Below are 15,888 nucleotides of genomic sequence, written 5' to 3' on the forward strand. Positions count from 1 at the left end.
CCTCTCTGGGACTTAGTAGCAGCAAATGAAGAGTGCACGTGATCATAGGTTTCGTCGCTTTTAAACATGAACTGAAATAGAAGGCAAGGTCTCCCAGACACCTTCAAGAACAATGTTTAATATAAGGCCAAATGTTGGGGGTGTGGTGGGAGAATGAGTGTCTGCCTTGACCATTTCATAATCTAAATGTCAGTGTTTCCAACCAAGGCTACTTGAGAGTGCAATACATTATGAAGCCATTCCTTGAAGTCTACTTTATGAGTCACCACGATTAAGGTCAAACAATGGAATAGAAAGCATAATTAAGTTTAGCCCAAAACTGTCCCAAGAGAGACCATAAAAAGCAGTTAGAGAATTGCTTGGCTCAGAAATAATGACATTTGTTTTATTAATTTGTACCTAATCAGTCCACCTGGCCTATATTTGATACAGCAATGAGGGAGGGAGAAAGATAAATATTAAGACATTTGGACTCTGTCTCCATGACATCAAGAACTGTCTCCTTCTACATCTCTCCTCACCACCTAGGAGATGCTTGTGAAAAAACAAAGAACTGAGCTGCGTCTGCGGCAGAATTCGGGTGCGATGCAAGCCCCTCTGCTAATATTTCCTTGAGTGATGCCCTGTCACCTGGAGAGCCACTTTTGCTTCTGGCTACTTCCTAGTCCTTAAATGGCCCCACAGAATGAATCATCTGAAATCTACATGTCATCATGGATGGATGAGGGTTAAGGACTGCACTGATGAATGACAATGTCTTCACAGAAAATCTTAAAACCCTAGAATTTAAGTGAATAGAATGTTTTTTTCTTACAAACTTTGTTTATGTATAATTTGACTCAATAAAATGTACCCATTTTGAGAATAGTTTGATGGGACTTGAGGAGGACTATACTCCCATGTGGAGTCCCTGGGTGGCACAAATGGTTAAGTGCTTTACTGGTAACAGTTTCTTTGTCCACCCAGAGGCACTGTGGAAGAAAGGCCTGGCGATCTACTTCTGAAAAATCAGCCATTGGAAACTCTATGGAGCACTGTTCTAACTCTGGCACACATGGGATCAGCATGACAACAACTGTTTCACTGTTTGTTTTTTTTTAAATATCCACCCACATAGCTTCTACCACCACCATCAAAATATAGAACATTTTCATTACTCCAAAAAGTTCCATGTGCCTTTCCCTGTCAATGGCCATAAGAATTTATTTTTATTATTTTTTAAATCATACACCATTTATTTGAACATTTTTAAACTGAGGTAACGGGAAAAAGAATCTGCTCACTTGCCAGAAACAACATTTAAATCCTCAATTTTTCACATGAAAGCAGATAACACTTACTCTAAGTATAGGCTTAGCACAGACTAGCTACTAATGAGAAGCCGTTGCCACAGAGCTTCCAATCCTGGCTAACATTTACAGTGTAACATTCACCCAAAAATATAAGTGGGAATGGGGTGTTTTAATTTACTTGACATATTCTGAAATTAGAAAGGTCTCTTACTAAGGCTACTAAGGTAGGTACTTAACATGGATGAGGGGGTGGGGGAGAGGCAAGCAAAATAGAAAAAATACTTAGATAAAAAATATTTTTGCGTATTACATTTATGCATTTATGTGAACTTACATATGTATAAATGTATAGAAATTAAATATAACATTTGAAACATAAAAATAATTACAGAGGCACCCCAATTCTCACGTAAATTTGAAAGTGTCCTACTGAGTTCCCTTCATAACATTTATTTTATGACCCATCAAATCCTTTTTCCTTTCATCTTAAGAAAAAAAAATTAAGTAAAATCTAAAACAAATCACTGGCAGATGGAAGTCAAGACTGAAATTTGGAGTGAAAAGTGCTTTCTCAGCCTGAAGATGAACATTCTTCTCTGCAAGTGCTTCCCTGCCTGCTTCTCTGAGGATCAATAGATCTGTCAACAATTTTCCCTCCACTGCCTTCTAATAGACACAGAAACCTGGGCAAGTCAGGAACCGAATCAGAATTACAGATCCTAAACCTCGTATCCATTTGTGACGCGTAGAATAGTCACTCTCAGTCCGCTTGAGGGCTCTGGTGGTTCAGCGATGGAAATCTCGCCGTCAACATGGGAGACCCACTTGATTCTCAGCCAATGTACCTCATGCGTAGCCATCACCCAGCTGTCAGTGAAGGTTTGTGTGTTGCTATGATGCTAAGCAGGTTTCAGCCCAGCTGCCAGACTAAAACAGACTAGGGAGAAAGGCCTGATGATCTACTTTCAAAAACCAGCCAATGGATGGCAACAGTCAGGTCTGCAGCCCATCACAGGGATGGTCAGGACCACCGACTGAACAGCAGCTAGCCTGCTTTCTGCAAGAGAGCCGGTGGTTAGAAAACTCTTATGATTTCTATAGTGACTTCTTAATAAAATGTGAAAACTGATGCACACCATTAGAAAATGAAAATATGGCTGAAGCTTTATCACAAAACTGACATTGGTAAGGAAACCTTAAAAAATGCATAATTGCACAATAAAAGAGGAGTTGTCTTTTACTTAGTCACTTTTTAAATATTAAAATGATTCATACTAATAAAAATATAAGAAACTGGAATGAAAAAAATTATTCATAATCCTACCTCCCCCAAATTGTTAATGCTTTGATAAAATTGCTTTTGGAATTTTGCTTAGTATAGTTGAAATCAAACTGTGTATAATATTTGTATCCTGATTTTCCACTTAATGTAACCAATTCATTTTCCATATCATAATTTTTATGAGCATTATTTTTAATCATTGACATAATAACTGACAGAAGGAATACTTTTTAGTATTTCCCTAATGTTAAACAATTAGACTAGTTCCAATTTTTGATTATTTTAATACTGTGGTGAACATGTTTTTAAGTAAGCCTTTTTCTGTATTTTGGAATATTTCTTTTGGATGTGTCTATCTCTACATGTGCAATTACTGCATTTGATTATAAAAATTTTAAGTTTCTTATTACATATTTTTAATTTGCTTTGCAAAAACATAATAATTGTTTTTAGGGTAGTTTGTTCATTTGTATCAAGATCTTCACAAATATTCATACTCTTTGCCTCCATTATTTCCCTAGCAAAATATCAGCTATGCAAAAAGATTTTGTTTACAATATTATTGCAGCATTACTTTCATTACCAAAAAAAAACTGGCCACAACCTAAATGTCTAAAAATGAAAAAGAAGCTAAATAAAATTATGAAAGCCATAGAATGTACTTTATACAGTCATTAAAATCATATATTCAAAAAATATATAACAAGAGGTGAAATGTAAACTATATCATTAAAATTAGTGAAAAAGTCAGGATATAAAATTATATGTATAATATAATCTCAATTATAAATATATATAAAAAACCAAACCCACTGCCATCGAGTCGATTCCGACTCATAGTGACTCTGTATGACAGAGTAGAGCTGCCCCACAGAGTTTCCAAGGAGAGCCTGGCAGATTTGAACTGCCGACCTCTTGGTTTACAGCCCTAGCACTTAACCACTACGCCACCAGAGTTTCCATAAATATATATATATACATACACATATAATATACACATATTCATACAAAAAGACCAGAAAGAAACATCTCAAAATGTGTAAAATGATTATTTTGGGAACCATGATTCTGAGTGCTCCTTCCTCTATAGTATATTCTTACGTATTCAGGATAGTAATCCTTTCTCATATTTCTGATGAATACTTTTTCAGAGTTTATTTTTTGTCTCTTTAGTTCAGTTTTGGACAGAATAGATTTACTATTTACCTGGATATTTTATCATGTTCCAAAAATAAAACCTAGTAATTAATAGGAATTCTTTTGACCAAGTGCCATGAAATGCCTCAGCAATAATGTGGTCTCAGAATCCAACATCACCAAATGGTTTAAATGGGCTATACAATGGCAGTCGTAGGCACAAGGGAGGTTTCCACAAGGACTTAATTTTACATCATATTTTTACATTATTAACTTAGTGTCTCAAGTTTAAAAGAAAAAAAAAGATCCTTCACCATGAAGTAGAAACAGAATTCATACGTTTGCCCACGTTTCCATTTCACCAGCCTCTTTTTAGTCTTTGTTCTAACATATTAGCAAATTTACAGGGTTAGCAGCCATGATCCAGTAAACATTACTTGCCCACTCAGCTCACCATCACCTTCAGGGTAAATTCCAAAGCCTGAGTTATGCTTACAAAGAGGCATGGCCCTTAGGGCCTGGCCTCTTCTCACCTGTACAGCCTCATCTGATTATCAACCCTCTGTTCCTGCTACTTGCCATAAGGAATAAGCATTCACTGAGCAGAAATAACACGTAGGCCCCTCTATGAGGAGCCCTGATGGCAAAACAGTAGCTGCTAATCAAAACGTTGGCAGTTCAAACTCACCCAGACGCTCCCCTGAAGAAAGACTTGGAGATCTGCTCCCATAGTGGGGCAGTTCCACTCTGTCACATGGGGTCATTATAAGTTGACATTGACTTGATGGCACCAAACAACATTGGGCTAATATCTACAGGGCCTAAGCACCCCAGTCTCCTCCCAACTATCAGCTCCTCCATAAAGCCTTCCCTCTTTCTCTTTCTCTGCACACCCATAGCAGAGGGCTTTCCTCTATAATTGCCCTCACCACACTGAACCTTAAATGAAATGTCTGAGTACTTTTTGCACATTCCTTTCTAGAATGTCAGGAGGCCAAGGATTTTCTCCTGTTTTGCTCATTTCCATATGCCTAGTGCTTAGAAAAGAGCTTCAGTTGTTCCCAATAAATATTTGAATGTTTGTTTGACTGACTGACAGACTGAACAAATGAATGAATAAATAAATTCAGCAGTGAACTTGAGTATCTAAAGCACAAGATGTCTTGCATAAGGCAGAAATGATGCCAAAAAGAAGAGGGCAGAAAATAATGAAGAAGATATAGACTTCAAAGATAAGTAGCTTAGTATGATGGAAAGAACACAGACTTTAGTCAGACACTATTATATGAACTTGAGAAAGTTCAACCTGCACCTGTAGAATGGGAACAATATAGTCATTAGAGATCTACCCGAACTACAAATATGTAAGTATACACACATGCATACACATACAGGGCCTTGAATATAGTAGGCATTTGGTAAATAACTTTTTCTCATCCCTTACCTTACACTTTGGTCTAGGTATTTCTATTACCCTGAGAAACTGGTCATAATTTTCTACAAAAAGAAAAATGCACTTTTGTAAAGTTACTTGAAAAAATCAAACCAAGCCTATTGCCGTTGAGTTGATTCTGACTTGTAGCGACCCTATAGGACAGAGTAGAACTGCTCCATAGGGTTCTCTAGGCTGTAAATCTTTATGGAAGCAGACTGTCACTTCTTTCTTCCCTGGAGTGGCTGATGGTTTCGAACCACCAACCTTTTGGTTAGCAGCCGAGTGCTTAATTAATCTACCACCAGCACTCCTTTCAAAATTACTTTGTTGTTGTTGCTGATGTTAGGTGCCGTCAAGTCAGCTCCAACTCACGGAACGAAACAGTGCACAGTCCTGCACCATGCTCACCATCATTCTTATGTTTAAGCCCATTGTTGGGGCCACTGTGTCAATCCATCTCATTGAGGGTCTTCCTCTCTTTCGCTGACCCTCTACTTTACCATGCATGATGTCCTTCTCCAGGGACTGATCCTTCCTGACAACAGGTCTGGAATATGTAAGACTCAGTCTCACCATCCTTGCTTCTAAGGAGCATTCTGGTTGTACTTCTTCCTAGGCAGGTTTGTCCTTTCGGCAATCCATGGTATATTTAATGTTCTTTGCCTACGCCACAATTCAAAGGTGTCAATTCTTCTTTGGTCGTCTTTATTTATTGCTTAGCTTTTGCATGCGTGCGATGCGATTGAAAACACTACTGCTTGGGTCAAGCACACCTTAGTTTTCAAGGTGACATCTTTGCTTTTCAGCAATTTAAACAGATCTTTTGCAGCAGATTTGCCCAATGCAATGCGTCTTTTGATATCCTGACTGCTGCTTCCACGGCTGTTAATTGTGGATCCAAGTGAAATGAAATCCTTGACAATGTCAATCTTTTCCTGGTTATCACGATGTTGCTCATTGGTCCAGTTGTGACGATTTTTGTTTTCTTTATGTTGAGGTGCAATACACACTGAAGGCTGTGGTCTTTGATCCTCATCAGTAAGTGCTTCAAGTCCTCTTCACTTTCAGCAAGCAGGGTTGTGTTATCTGCATAATGCTGGTTCTTAATGAGTCTTCCTCCATCCTGATGCCCCATTCATCTTCATATAGTCCAGCTTCTCAGGTTATTTGCTCAGCATACAGATTAAATAGGTACCATGAAAGGATACAACCCTGATGCACACCTTTCCTGACTTTAAACCACACGGTATCTCCTTGTTCTGTCCAAGCAACTGCCTCTTGATCTATGTACAGGTTTCTCATGAGCACAATTAAGTGCTCTGGAAATTTACTTTATCTTAAACTTTAATTTTTAAAAAGATAGGGCATGTTAGAAAAAGTCTGTAGCAAGTAGAAGATGCCCCAACTCTTACAAGGCTAAGAATTATGGCCTAAGGAGATGAGGATGTATAGCCCATGCTGGAGGAATGGCCCCAGAGAGTTATTCAGTGGTAAGTGTGGTACAGAGCAGACTCTCTCAAGTTTTTTAATGGCGAGACATAAGGGTTTTGCTAGAGCACAGGAAAATTTCTCTTTAGGCTTCATTACCCTTTCTATTGATAAGACAAAACATATGTAATATTAAATTCTGTCCTAGAGCCATTTAGCTAAACATGTGGATGTCTAGGGCCAAAAATACATTAATTGATTTTGGGATTAGATGCTATTTATATGCTTTTCAAAAAAGATATTTCTGTTCACCTTGAAGGCCTGGTGCTCGTGATACACTAGATGTTGGGGACACCAGATTTATTGCAAAACAAAAATAGGATCATTGAGATCATTAGAGCAGCAAGTCGGGATCTCTGCCCACCACCAGCCTGTTCCTGGCTGGCTGACACTCTCAGGGATGTTGAATCAGGGTTTTTCAGAGCAGATAGATGCTGGGTCCACAAAGCCTCCCTCGCTCAGGGCCTCCCTGGCAGAGCAAGAATCTTCTGTGCAGCAAAAGATTTTTGCAAAGAAATAGGGGAAATAAGAGTTAGGGCTAGAGCAACTAGAATAAATATTCCTGTTGCCAGTATCATCGAGATGCTGTCAACTGATTTAACAAAGCTTTTATTTCCCACCCCCCCTCAAAAGGCTTATCATCCCTGTATTTGGTGGCCGCATGAGAAAGAGCCTTAGTTGTCACTGACTTTGAAACGTTAACTCACCTACCTTTGAACTGCATCATCTACCATGTGGGATTTTGTCAGTTTTGTTTATTTGTTTTGGATTCTTTGCACTTGTGAATATGTGTGACCAACTGTATACAAAGATGAATACACTTCCCCAGAGAGTATTTTTCCCCTTGGCATTTTATTATACTGGAAACTATTGAAGTGAATATATTTTAATGCATTACATGTCTTAATTTGGTTAGTCAATTTATCTGGCAGATATTAGCCAAAGCCAGAAAAAGGGCAGTGGGAGTTGGAAGGAGGAAACAGGAGCTAAGGGAAGTGCGAATTTACCAGTAGCTTAACTACATTTAGGTGTCTGGGGAGAAGCTGTTTGTTCAGAAGTGGAGACAGAAGTGATAACAGGAAACCAGAGACTGGAAACAGAGAGCCTTGCTGACAGAAGAAAGAGGAGTGGTCAGATACAAACACAAGGTAGGGATTGAAAACAAATTGCTAGTTGGCACCTGAGGGGAGACTGCCCTAGAAGGTGGTTTTACCTTGGGGGAGGTGTTTTGAAAGAAGAAATCCCCTCGGGCACTGCTACAGTATAGGAAAATTGATTTAAACACAGAAACTAAGATGATAGATGGATGGGTGGACGGACGGACGGACGGATGGACGGAAGGGCTGTTTTATGGGAATATAGTAACAATTTTAGTGACACCAAAGAGGCTCCCCAACCAAAATTGTCTTCTCTATATGCCTTCAGCTATGTCATCTTTAGAAATTGTTGCCTTTAAGTTTTTCAGAGTGAGTCCATGGATGTCTGGATCAAAATGTGCTTGTTAAAAATTTGTAGGTGTGGTACCCAGGAACCTAGACTTTAAGAAGCTCTCCAGATGAGATTTATATATGTTGATTTTTTTTTTTTTTTTTTTTTTTTTTGATGTTTGAAAACCCCTGGTCTGGGTACTGTACCTTGTCAGGTGTAAACTTCGTACTGAATTTAATGGATTCTTTCTAACAGGTAGGCAGCTGAAAATCAGGCAGGAAGAGAATAGGACAAGTAATACTCAGTGGTAGGGAGAGAGGGCCTCCCTTTCTCCAAGTGTCAGTGGCCGTTCTAAGGCCGTTAGAACCCCTGGAAGTGTCCTTAAGCCTATTATGGGGGAGGGAGGGAGCCAGACAATCCTGAGCACCACTTAGACCTCAGGAGCCTCCAGTCTGTGCATTTATCAAGGTTCAGATAAAATGCTACTTTTTCCGCAATTCATGTACATTCAGCTACCTGATCGCAGAGCAAAGCCACCTGCACTTTTAAACACCCTTGTAGAATGTATCTACACATCTTTTATGGACTTCATTTATTCATTCATTTAACAAATATTTATTGTGCACCTATCATGTGCCAGATACTATTCTAGGCATTGGGCAGAGTGGTGAACAAAATTTCTTATCCTATGGAACTTAGATTCTAGCGGGGGAAACAGAAAATTAACAGAAAAAGAAAATATATGTTAGATAAGTAAGTAGTAAGGAAAATACAGCAGGATGTGGTAATAGGAAGTGTGTGAATATGAGAGGAACTGTAATTTTAGATAGCCAGGAAAGGCCTTTCTGAGAAAATGATGTTTGAGGAAGACCAGAAGGAAGTAAGGGATTGAGCAGAGGGGATATCTAGAGAAAGTGCATTTAAGCAGGGACAACAGTATGGTCAAAGGTCCTGAGGCAAAGCCTACCAGTGTGTTCAGGAACAATGAGGTGGCTAGTATGACTGCAGTAGAGAAAGCCAAGGAAAGAGTAATAGAAGATGAGGTCAGATGACTGTGGAGACCCTATCACATAGACCTCAAAAAAGTTTTGTAGCTCTTAGAAAAGTTTTGCCCTTTGTACAAAATGAAAAACTATTTGTCATGAGGAGGGGATCGCAATCAACTACTCCAAACAATTTGTGTCTTTCCACAGTGTCTTTATTAGTTATTAGGCACACAGGTTCTTGGCTACCCCGGACACCGGAGATTTCAATTCACCAGGGGAAAGGAGAGGGAAAGCAAGCAAGCTTATGGCAAATGAGGACGGTGTTTGGGTATTGTTTTGTGGTCCAGGCCAACTCTTGACCATGCCGTCATTGACAGTTTGGATGTCAAATCAGCCTCGATCCCCAAGAATTTCTTGTGGATCTCTGTCACATCTCTTGAGCCCACAGGCTTATTATCCCTTAAGCTTCAAAGTATGACCAAAGCAACATGTGTTGGGTCGGGAGTGAACTAAGAGTAAGCCCAGGCCAGCTGCCGCAGCCCACTGCTTCCCAGTCCACAAAGAATGACCGAGTTGGCTCTGGTTATGACTCTGAGCAAAGTTGAGTCTTAGTGTCCCTTCTTTTATACACGTTGGGGCTCTTTGAGCCTGTTTGGTTGGTGTTGATAAGTCCTTGTTTAAGACTTAGCTGGAGCTCTTTGAGTCTGTTTGGTTGGTGTTGATAAATCCTTGTTTGTGACTTGCTGGTCCCAGTGTCTTCTGTCGATAGGGTTGTTTTTCTCCTCTAGGTTGCATCATCTTCTTTATCTCCTTTCTTCACATGTTGTTTGCTTCTATGTTTGCTTTCAGCTAGCCAGCTCTCCACACTATTGGAGGATTTTGAGCAGATGAGTTTCATGGTTAGACCTAACTTTAACATAATCACAATTTTGTTGAGAATAAAATACGAGAGGCAAGCTTGGAAGAAGGAAGATTTGTTTTAGAAAGCCATTGCAATGATCCAGGGAAGAGATAATGGTCCCTTGGGCCATTATGGTGGCAGAGGAGGTAGTAAGAAGTGACCCAATTCTGAATATATTTTGAAGGTGGGGTGAATAGGATTGGAGGTAGGGTACGAGAAAAAGGGAGCCATCAAGGAGGATTCTAAGATTTAGGGCCTGAGCAATTGGTAAAAGGCTGTTACCATTTACTGGAATGGACAAGGCTGTAGGCAGAGCAATTCTGGGGAAAGGGGAATTTGTGGACCATCAGTTTATAGCCATGAGATCATCAAGGTAGTGAGTATGGAAGCCCAAGGACCAAGCCTTGGGACACTGTCATGGATTGAATTGTGTTCCCCCAAAATATGTGTTAACTTGATTAGGCCATGATTCCCAGTATTGTGTGGTTGTCCTCCATTTTGTGATTGTAATTTTATGTTAAAGAGGGTTAGGGTGGGGCTGTAACAACCTTAGCCAGGTCACACCCCTGATCCAATGTAAAGGGAGTTTCCCTGGGGTGTGGCCTACACCACCTTTTATCTCTCAAAAGATAAAAAGGAAAGGGAAGCAAGCAGAGAGGGGGAACTCAAATCACCAAGAAAGCAGTGCCAGGAGAAGAGCTCATCCTTGGACCTGGGGTCCCTGCACGGAGAAGCTCCTAGCCTGGGGGAAGATTGATGAGAAGGCTGACAGAGAGAGAAAGCCTTCCCCTGGAGCTGACGTCCTGAATTTGGACTTTTAGCCTACTTTACTGTGAGGAAATAAACTTCTCTTTGTTAAAGCCATCCACCGTGGTATTTCTGTTATAGCAGCACTAGATGACTAAGACAGGCACTTTAACATTCAGAAGTAGGGGGACCAACTGTTCTAGTTTGTCCAGGGCTGAGGGATCTCCTGGACATGAGACTTTCAGTATTAAAAAGGAATGTCCCAGGCAAACCGAGATGATTTGGTCATCCACTCAGAGGTTGGGGAGAGGAGAGGAAATCCATGAAAAGCAGTAGTAGAGAGGTGGCAGACAGGATAAAGAAAGAATTTCAGGGAAAACATAGCTACTGACTGTCAAATACTACTGATGGCAAGTAAGATAAGGACTGAGAATTGACCACTGGATTTAGCAACAGGTAGGTCGTAGAAGCATAAAACTACTTCAAAAGAGCAGTTTCAGTGAAGGATGCAAGGAACAGAAAGCCTGATTTTAATGGTGCAAGAAAGAATTGGAGAGAGAAATCAGAGCAAAATATCAACAAACTTTTCGAGGAGATTTCTTGTGTAAACATGAAAAGATTTTAGTCATAGCCGAAAGGGAACATAGGGTCAAGAGCTTCTTGTTTTTTGTCTGTTTATTTTGCTTTAAGGCGGGTGGAAGAGATTAAAAAAAAAAAAAAGTATGCTTGTATACTAATGGGAAAGATCCAGTAAAGGAGGAGAAATTGCTGGAACAATGTCCTTGAGCAGGTGAAAGGAAGTGGTATATCTAAGAATAACTGGAGGGATTGGCCTTAACTTAACGATGAGATAGATGAACAGATGGTCCATCCACTGCAACAGTACAGAAAGGAGAATATATGGGCAGAGATGTACATAGATCTATAGAAGTAGTGAGAAGTAGTGAGTAGGCTCATCAAAATTCTCTTCTGATTATTTCTATTTTCTTCTATTTTATTTTTAACTTGATTTAGAGTCAGTCATGGGCTCACCCTCTCTCCTATAGAGAATAAACTCCTAAAGGGCATAGGCTGTATTTTTTTTAATCCTTGTATTTCCCCATGGGGCCCAAGACAATCAATGCCTTGGAATAGGAGGTGCTTAGAATCCTTCATAAGCAAATGGTTCCAGAAGTCCCAGAGAATTTTCCTAAGGTTGAGCCATTGGGCAGAAGTTCCTAGGGTGAGGTTCATGGTAATGGGAGCTGCATCAAGTCTAGTTACTTTCCCTAGGAGAGGCTGAAGGCCTCCATGAAATGGCACATGAAAACTGGCCCTCCACCTCCTACCACAGGCTCCTTCCAATCCCTTATGGACAAAGTACAAATGCTTTCATGTATTCATTTGATAGATATTCAACCCCTACTAAAGAAATTCTACCTACCAAAAAACTCAAACCCACTGCCATTGAGTGGATTCCGGCCCATAGTGATTGTCATGGATTGAATTGTGTCCCCCCAAAATATGTGTCAGATTGATTAGGCCATGATTCCCGCTATTGTGTGGTTGTCCTCCATTTTGTGATTGTAATTTTATATTAAAGAGGATTAGGGTAGGATTGTAACACCCTGATTAAGATCACATGTCTGATCCAATATAAAGGAAGTTTCCCTGCAGTGTGCCCCACACCACCTTTTATCTTACAAGAGATAAAAGGACCTCATACCACCAAGAAAGTAGTGCTGGGAGCAGAGCACATCCTTTGGACCCAGGATTCCTGTGCAGAGAAGCTCCTAGTCCAGGGGAAGATTGATGACCAGAACCTTCCTCCAGAGCCGACAGAGAAAGCCTTCCCCTGGAGCTGACACCCTGAATTTAGACTTCTAGTCTTCTAGACTGTGAGAGAATAAACTTCTCTTTGTTAAAGCCATCCACTTGTGGTATTTCTGTTATAGCTGCACTAGGTGACTTAGACAGTGATCCTATAGGACAGAGTAGAACTGCCTTACAAGATGTCCAAGGCTATAAATCCTTATGGAACCAGATAGGTACATCTTTCTCCCGCAGAGTGGCTGGTAGGTTTGAACCGCCAACCTTTTGGTTAGCAGCTAAACGCTTTAATCACTGTACCACCAGGGACCCTTTTAACTCCACCTAGAAAATGCAATAAAGTTGACAGAGTTAGACCCAAGAGAATAAGAGCTAACATTTACTGAGTGTTAACGGTGCTTCAAGCACTGTTTTAAGAGCCTTACAAGTCTCATTAATTATCATAACAATCTTATATGGTAGGTGCTATTATAACCAGCATCCCATTTCATAAATGGAAAGCAGGATTATATAATTTACCAAGAATGGATACTCAAAGATATATAAGCTTAAGCCTTGAGAAGTTATTTTAAGGGAACCAAAATACTCTTCCTTCAAAAATATTCCACTTATTGAAATTCCAAGCCTTAATCTTTCCTTTAGGTTCAAACACTGACCACCCCTTTAAAACGGAAATCAGTTAAACACCCAGAGTTTAAAGAATTAAGTGTCCCAGGAGGAATGGTGCACAGGCTAGGAGTCAGAAGACTTGGGGTTTACTCAGGGTTCACCATTTACTTAGGTGAATAACAACCTTTTCTGAACCTCCTTGCACTTCACCCTTCTTGGAATTCTTCATCTATTTCTGAAAATCACCCAGTGAAAACCCTGTGGATCACACCAGTCCAATCCGTAACTGATTACAGGGATGGTACAGAATCAGGCACCGTTTCTTTCCTTTGTGCATGGGGTCGCTATGATTTGGGGGTTAACTTGATGGCAGTTAACAACAGGGCTGTGTAGTGTACAACAACATACAGAGGTTCTCTCCTGGGTGACCTCCCCACTGACCACCCCCCCTTCATTGACCACCACATCAGAGAATTTCCTTATGCCTAAATTTAATATTCGAATACAATGTTATTAACTTTTTTAAAATAGAAATTGGATGTTTTTGGCTTCTGTGTGTTAGGCTGCACTTTAGGAAGCCCCACATTGGGGGGATCTTTGAAGATCATTGGCTTTCAAGAAGAATTTTCCATAGACACTTTGGGCAGGTAGGAATTCAGTGGTATATGTACATTACATGCATTGTTCTGTTAAAAACCAAGCAGTCATTTATGTTTAGAGAATAAACAAGTTAGAGCTCTCCATGTCAGTGGGACCCATTTTTCTTAAATTCAGCTTTCTTGTCTATGGATTAGAAAACTGAATTTAAGAAGAGAAAAAAATCCCATTAAGTAAGGTCAAATCCAGTTTTCTTTTTTCACACAGACCCTACCTATTTCTTGGGTAATTTCCACACTGTGAAATAATTGCTAGTAATAGCTATCTTTTAGTGGATTCTCAGTCTGGCACTCAGCTGAGCTGTTTAAGAGTATTATTGCAATTCATCCTTCCAACCACCTTATGAGATCGATATTATTGTCTCGACTTTACAGTTGAGAAATCCAATGCCGGAAGAAGTGAGGTAGGTCGAGGAATCAGGATTCCAACCCACTCTCTCAGATTCTGTAGCCATCTGCTCTCAGTAGCTAGTGTGTCAGTCTCTCTTGGTGCTAGAGATGATGGTGATTAGGGTGGTGTGATTAGCCTTTTGGACTGCTTGCAAACCATGAAATACTGTATCTCTGTGTTTGGAGGGTTTAGCTCAGCGCTAAAGGACATCATTGAGGCCAACATCATGGGTTGCATTTATCTGTGGGGCCAGCTTGTCATTCTGCATCCCAACATCGTGTGTCCTTAGCGCAGGGCAAATTCAGCACCATAACTGGAAAAGTAACTGAGACAATAGCATTATTTCTGTATATGAGGGCCAAATAGTATTAATAAAATATGCAAATTCTACTTTTAAAAACCAGGAAATGTTTTAGAGCTGGAACAATCCACACTCTTTTGGCCACATAACTGAATAAAGTTTACTCTACAAAGCCAAAGTTCAATATTTTATTTAAAGCCTTGACCCACACCTGTCATTATTACTGCATCATTTGCGATACTCCCCTCTAGTGGCCAGAACAGTTAGCTACCTTAACTACCATACCTGAAAAGGTTTAGACACTTTTGAGAATATTGCAGCATTTCATTTTTTTTTTTTGGTCTGATTTGATGGCAACTAGTTTTTTTAGTATCTTATCAAATTGTGAAGGTAAAATCGGGAAACAGTGTGAAATATCAACGTTAGCAATGGCCACTTCCCACCCATTGAGGCAAAAAAAGATGAAGAACGGAGTGATTATCATGACAATAAGCATTAAAGAAAACCCTTGAAGCTGCTAAGTACCATGGACTTAGTGACTTAAAGCATGAGGACAAAAAACATTGACATCACAGATCTTTCCTGCAGTCACAATGCTGCTGAGCACTCTTGGGGAAATGCCCCAGAAACGTGAAGACTTTGGTCAGGATGCAATAAAGTTTCCCTAGTACTTTGACTTTCTGAGAGGAGAAAAAAAAATCTCTGACTGCCTTCAAAAAATCAAATCAACAAAAAGTAAAGCTTGGAAACCAAGCACCATGAGTTCAGGTATCTGTTCATGGACTAGTTACATCTCTAGCTTTCTCCTATTTCACTATCTTACTTACATTTCTTAATACAAATAAAGGAGGCAATCTTAAAAGAGATACTCAGATGACTTGGGCACAATGGATGAGAAATTATTACCTATGATTTTAGAACTGTTTGATTTAAATGAGTGCACAAACCTCAACAAAGTGTCCAAAATTTCTTCTGGAAGTATCTATAGTTCTAGCTTACTAGAACTAGCTTATAGTTCTAGCTTATGATAGGAGTTGGGGGGAGAATTGGGATGGGGGTGAGGGAAGAGGGAAGGCATCAAACTAATTGGAAACCCCCCTTTAACCTTAGCCATATGTACAGAAACTTCCCTTACCACTACTAGTAAAATTTACTTGCCTTAGTTCCTGATCTGATTCAGCATTCTGGTTGCCTAGATACAGATGTAAACAAAAGTGCCTCTCCGACTGCCAAAGAACTACCAGATGAACCTGATGGTCCCCTTCCTGGCTCAGCCAGTGACCAAGAGAAGAAAGCAAGTACTTTTAGATGTTCATATTAAAAATACAATATTTTGTTCAGCTTTCTTAAAGCTTAACTTTGCTTAGAGAGTTTTAAGTATACTGGAAGAGTGGCTTTTCTCTTCATTCTTCCCACATTTCCTGTT

At 39.8% G+C, this 15,888-nt stretch overlaps 1 protein-coding gene across 1 annotated transcript in view; it reads left to right on the forward strand.

Annotated features, from left to right (window-relative positions):
- The first annotated feature begins 2,104 nt into the window (after positions 1-2,104).
- Positions 2,105-15,888, forward strand: part of FAM81B (family with sequence similarity 81 member B) — a 122,147-nt gene continuing 108,363 nt past the window's right edge. Inside the window, exons 1-2 of the mRNA XM_049868031.1 lie at positions 2,105-2,171; positions 15,626-15,756. Of these exons, the coding sequence (XP_049723988.1) occupies positions 2,105-2,171; positions 15,626-15,756 (198 nt within the window). The remainder of the gene's footprint in view (positions 2,172-15,625; positions 15,757-15,888) is intronic.

This window comes from Elephas maximus, chromosome 2 (assembly GCF_024166365.1).
Source record: "Elephas maximus indicus isolate mEleMax1 chromosome 2, mEleMax1 primary haplotype, whole genome shotgun sequence".
Classification (NCBI taxonomy): domain Eukaryota; kingdom Metazoa; phylum Chordata; class Mammalia; order Proboscidea; family Elephantidae; genus Elephas; species Elephas maximus.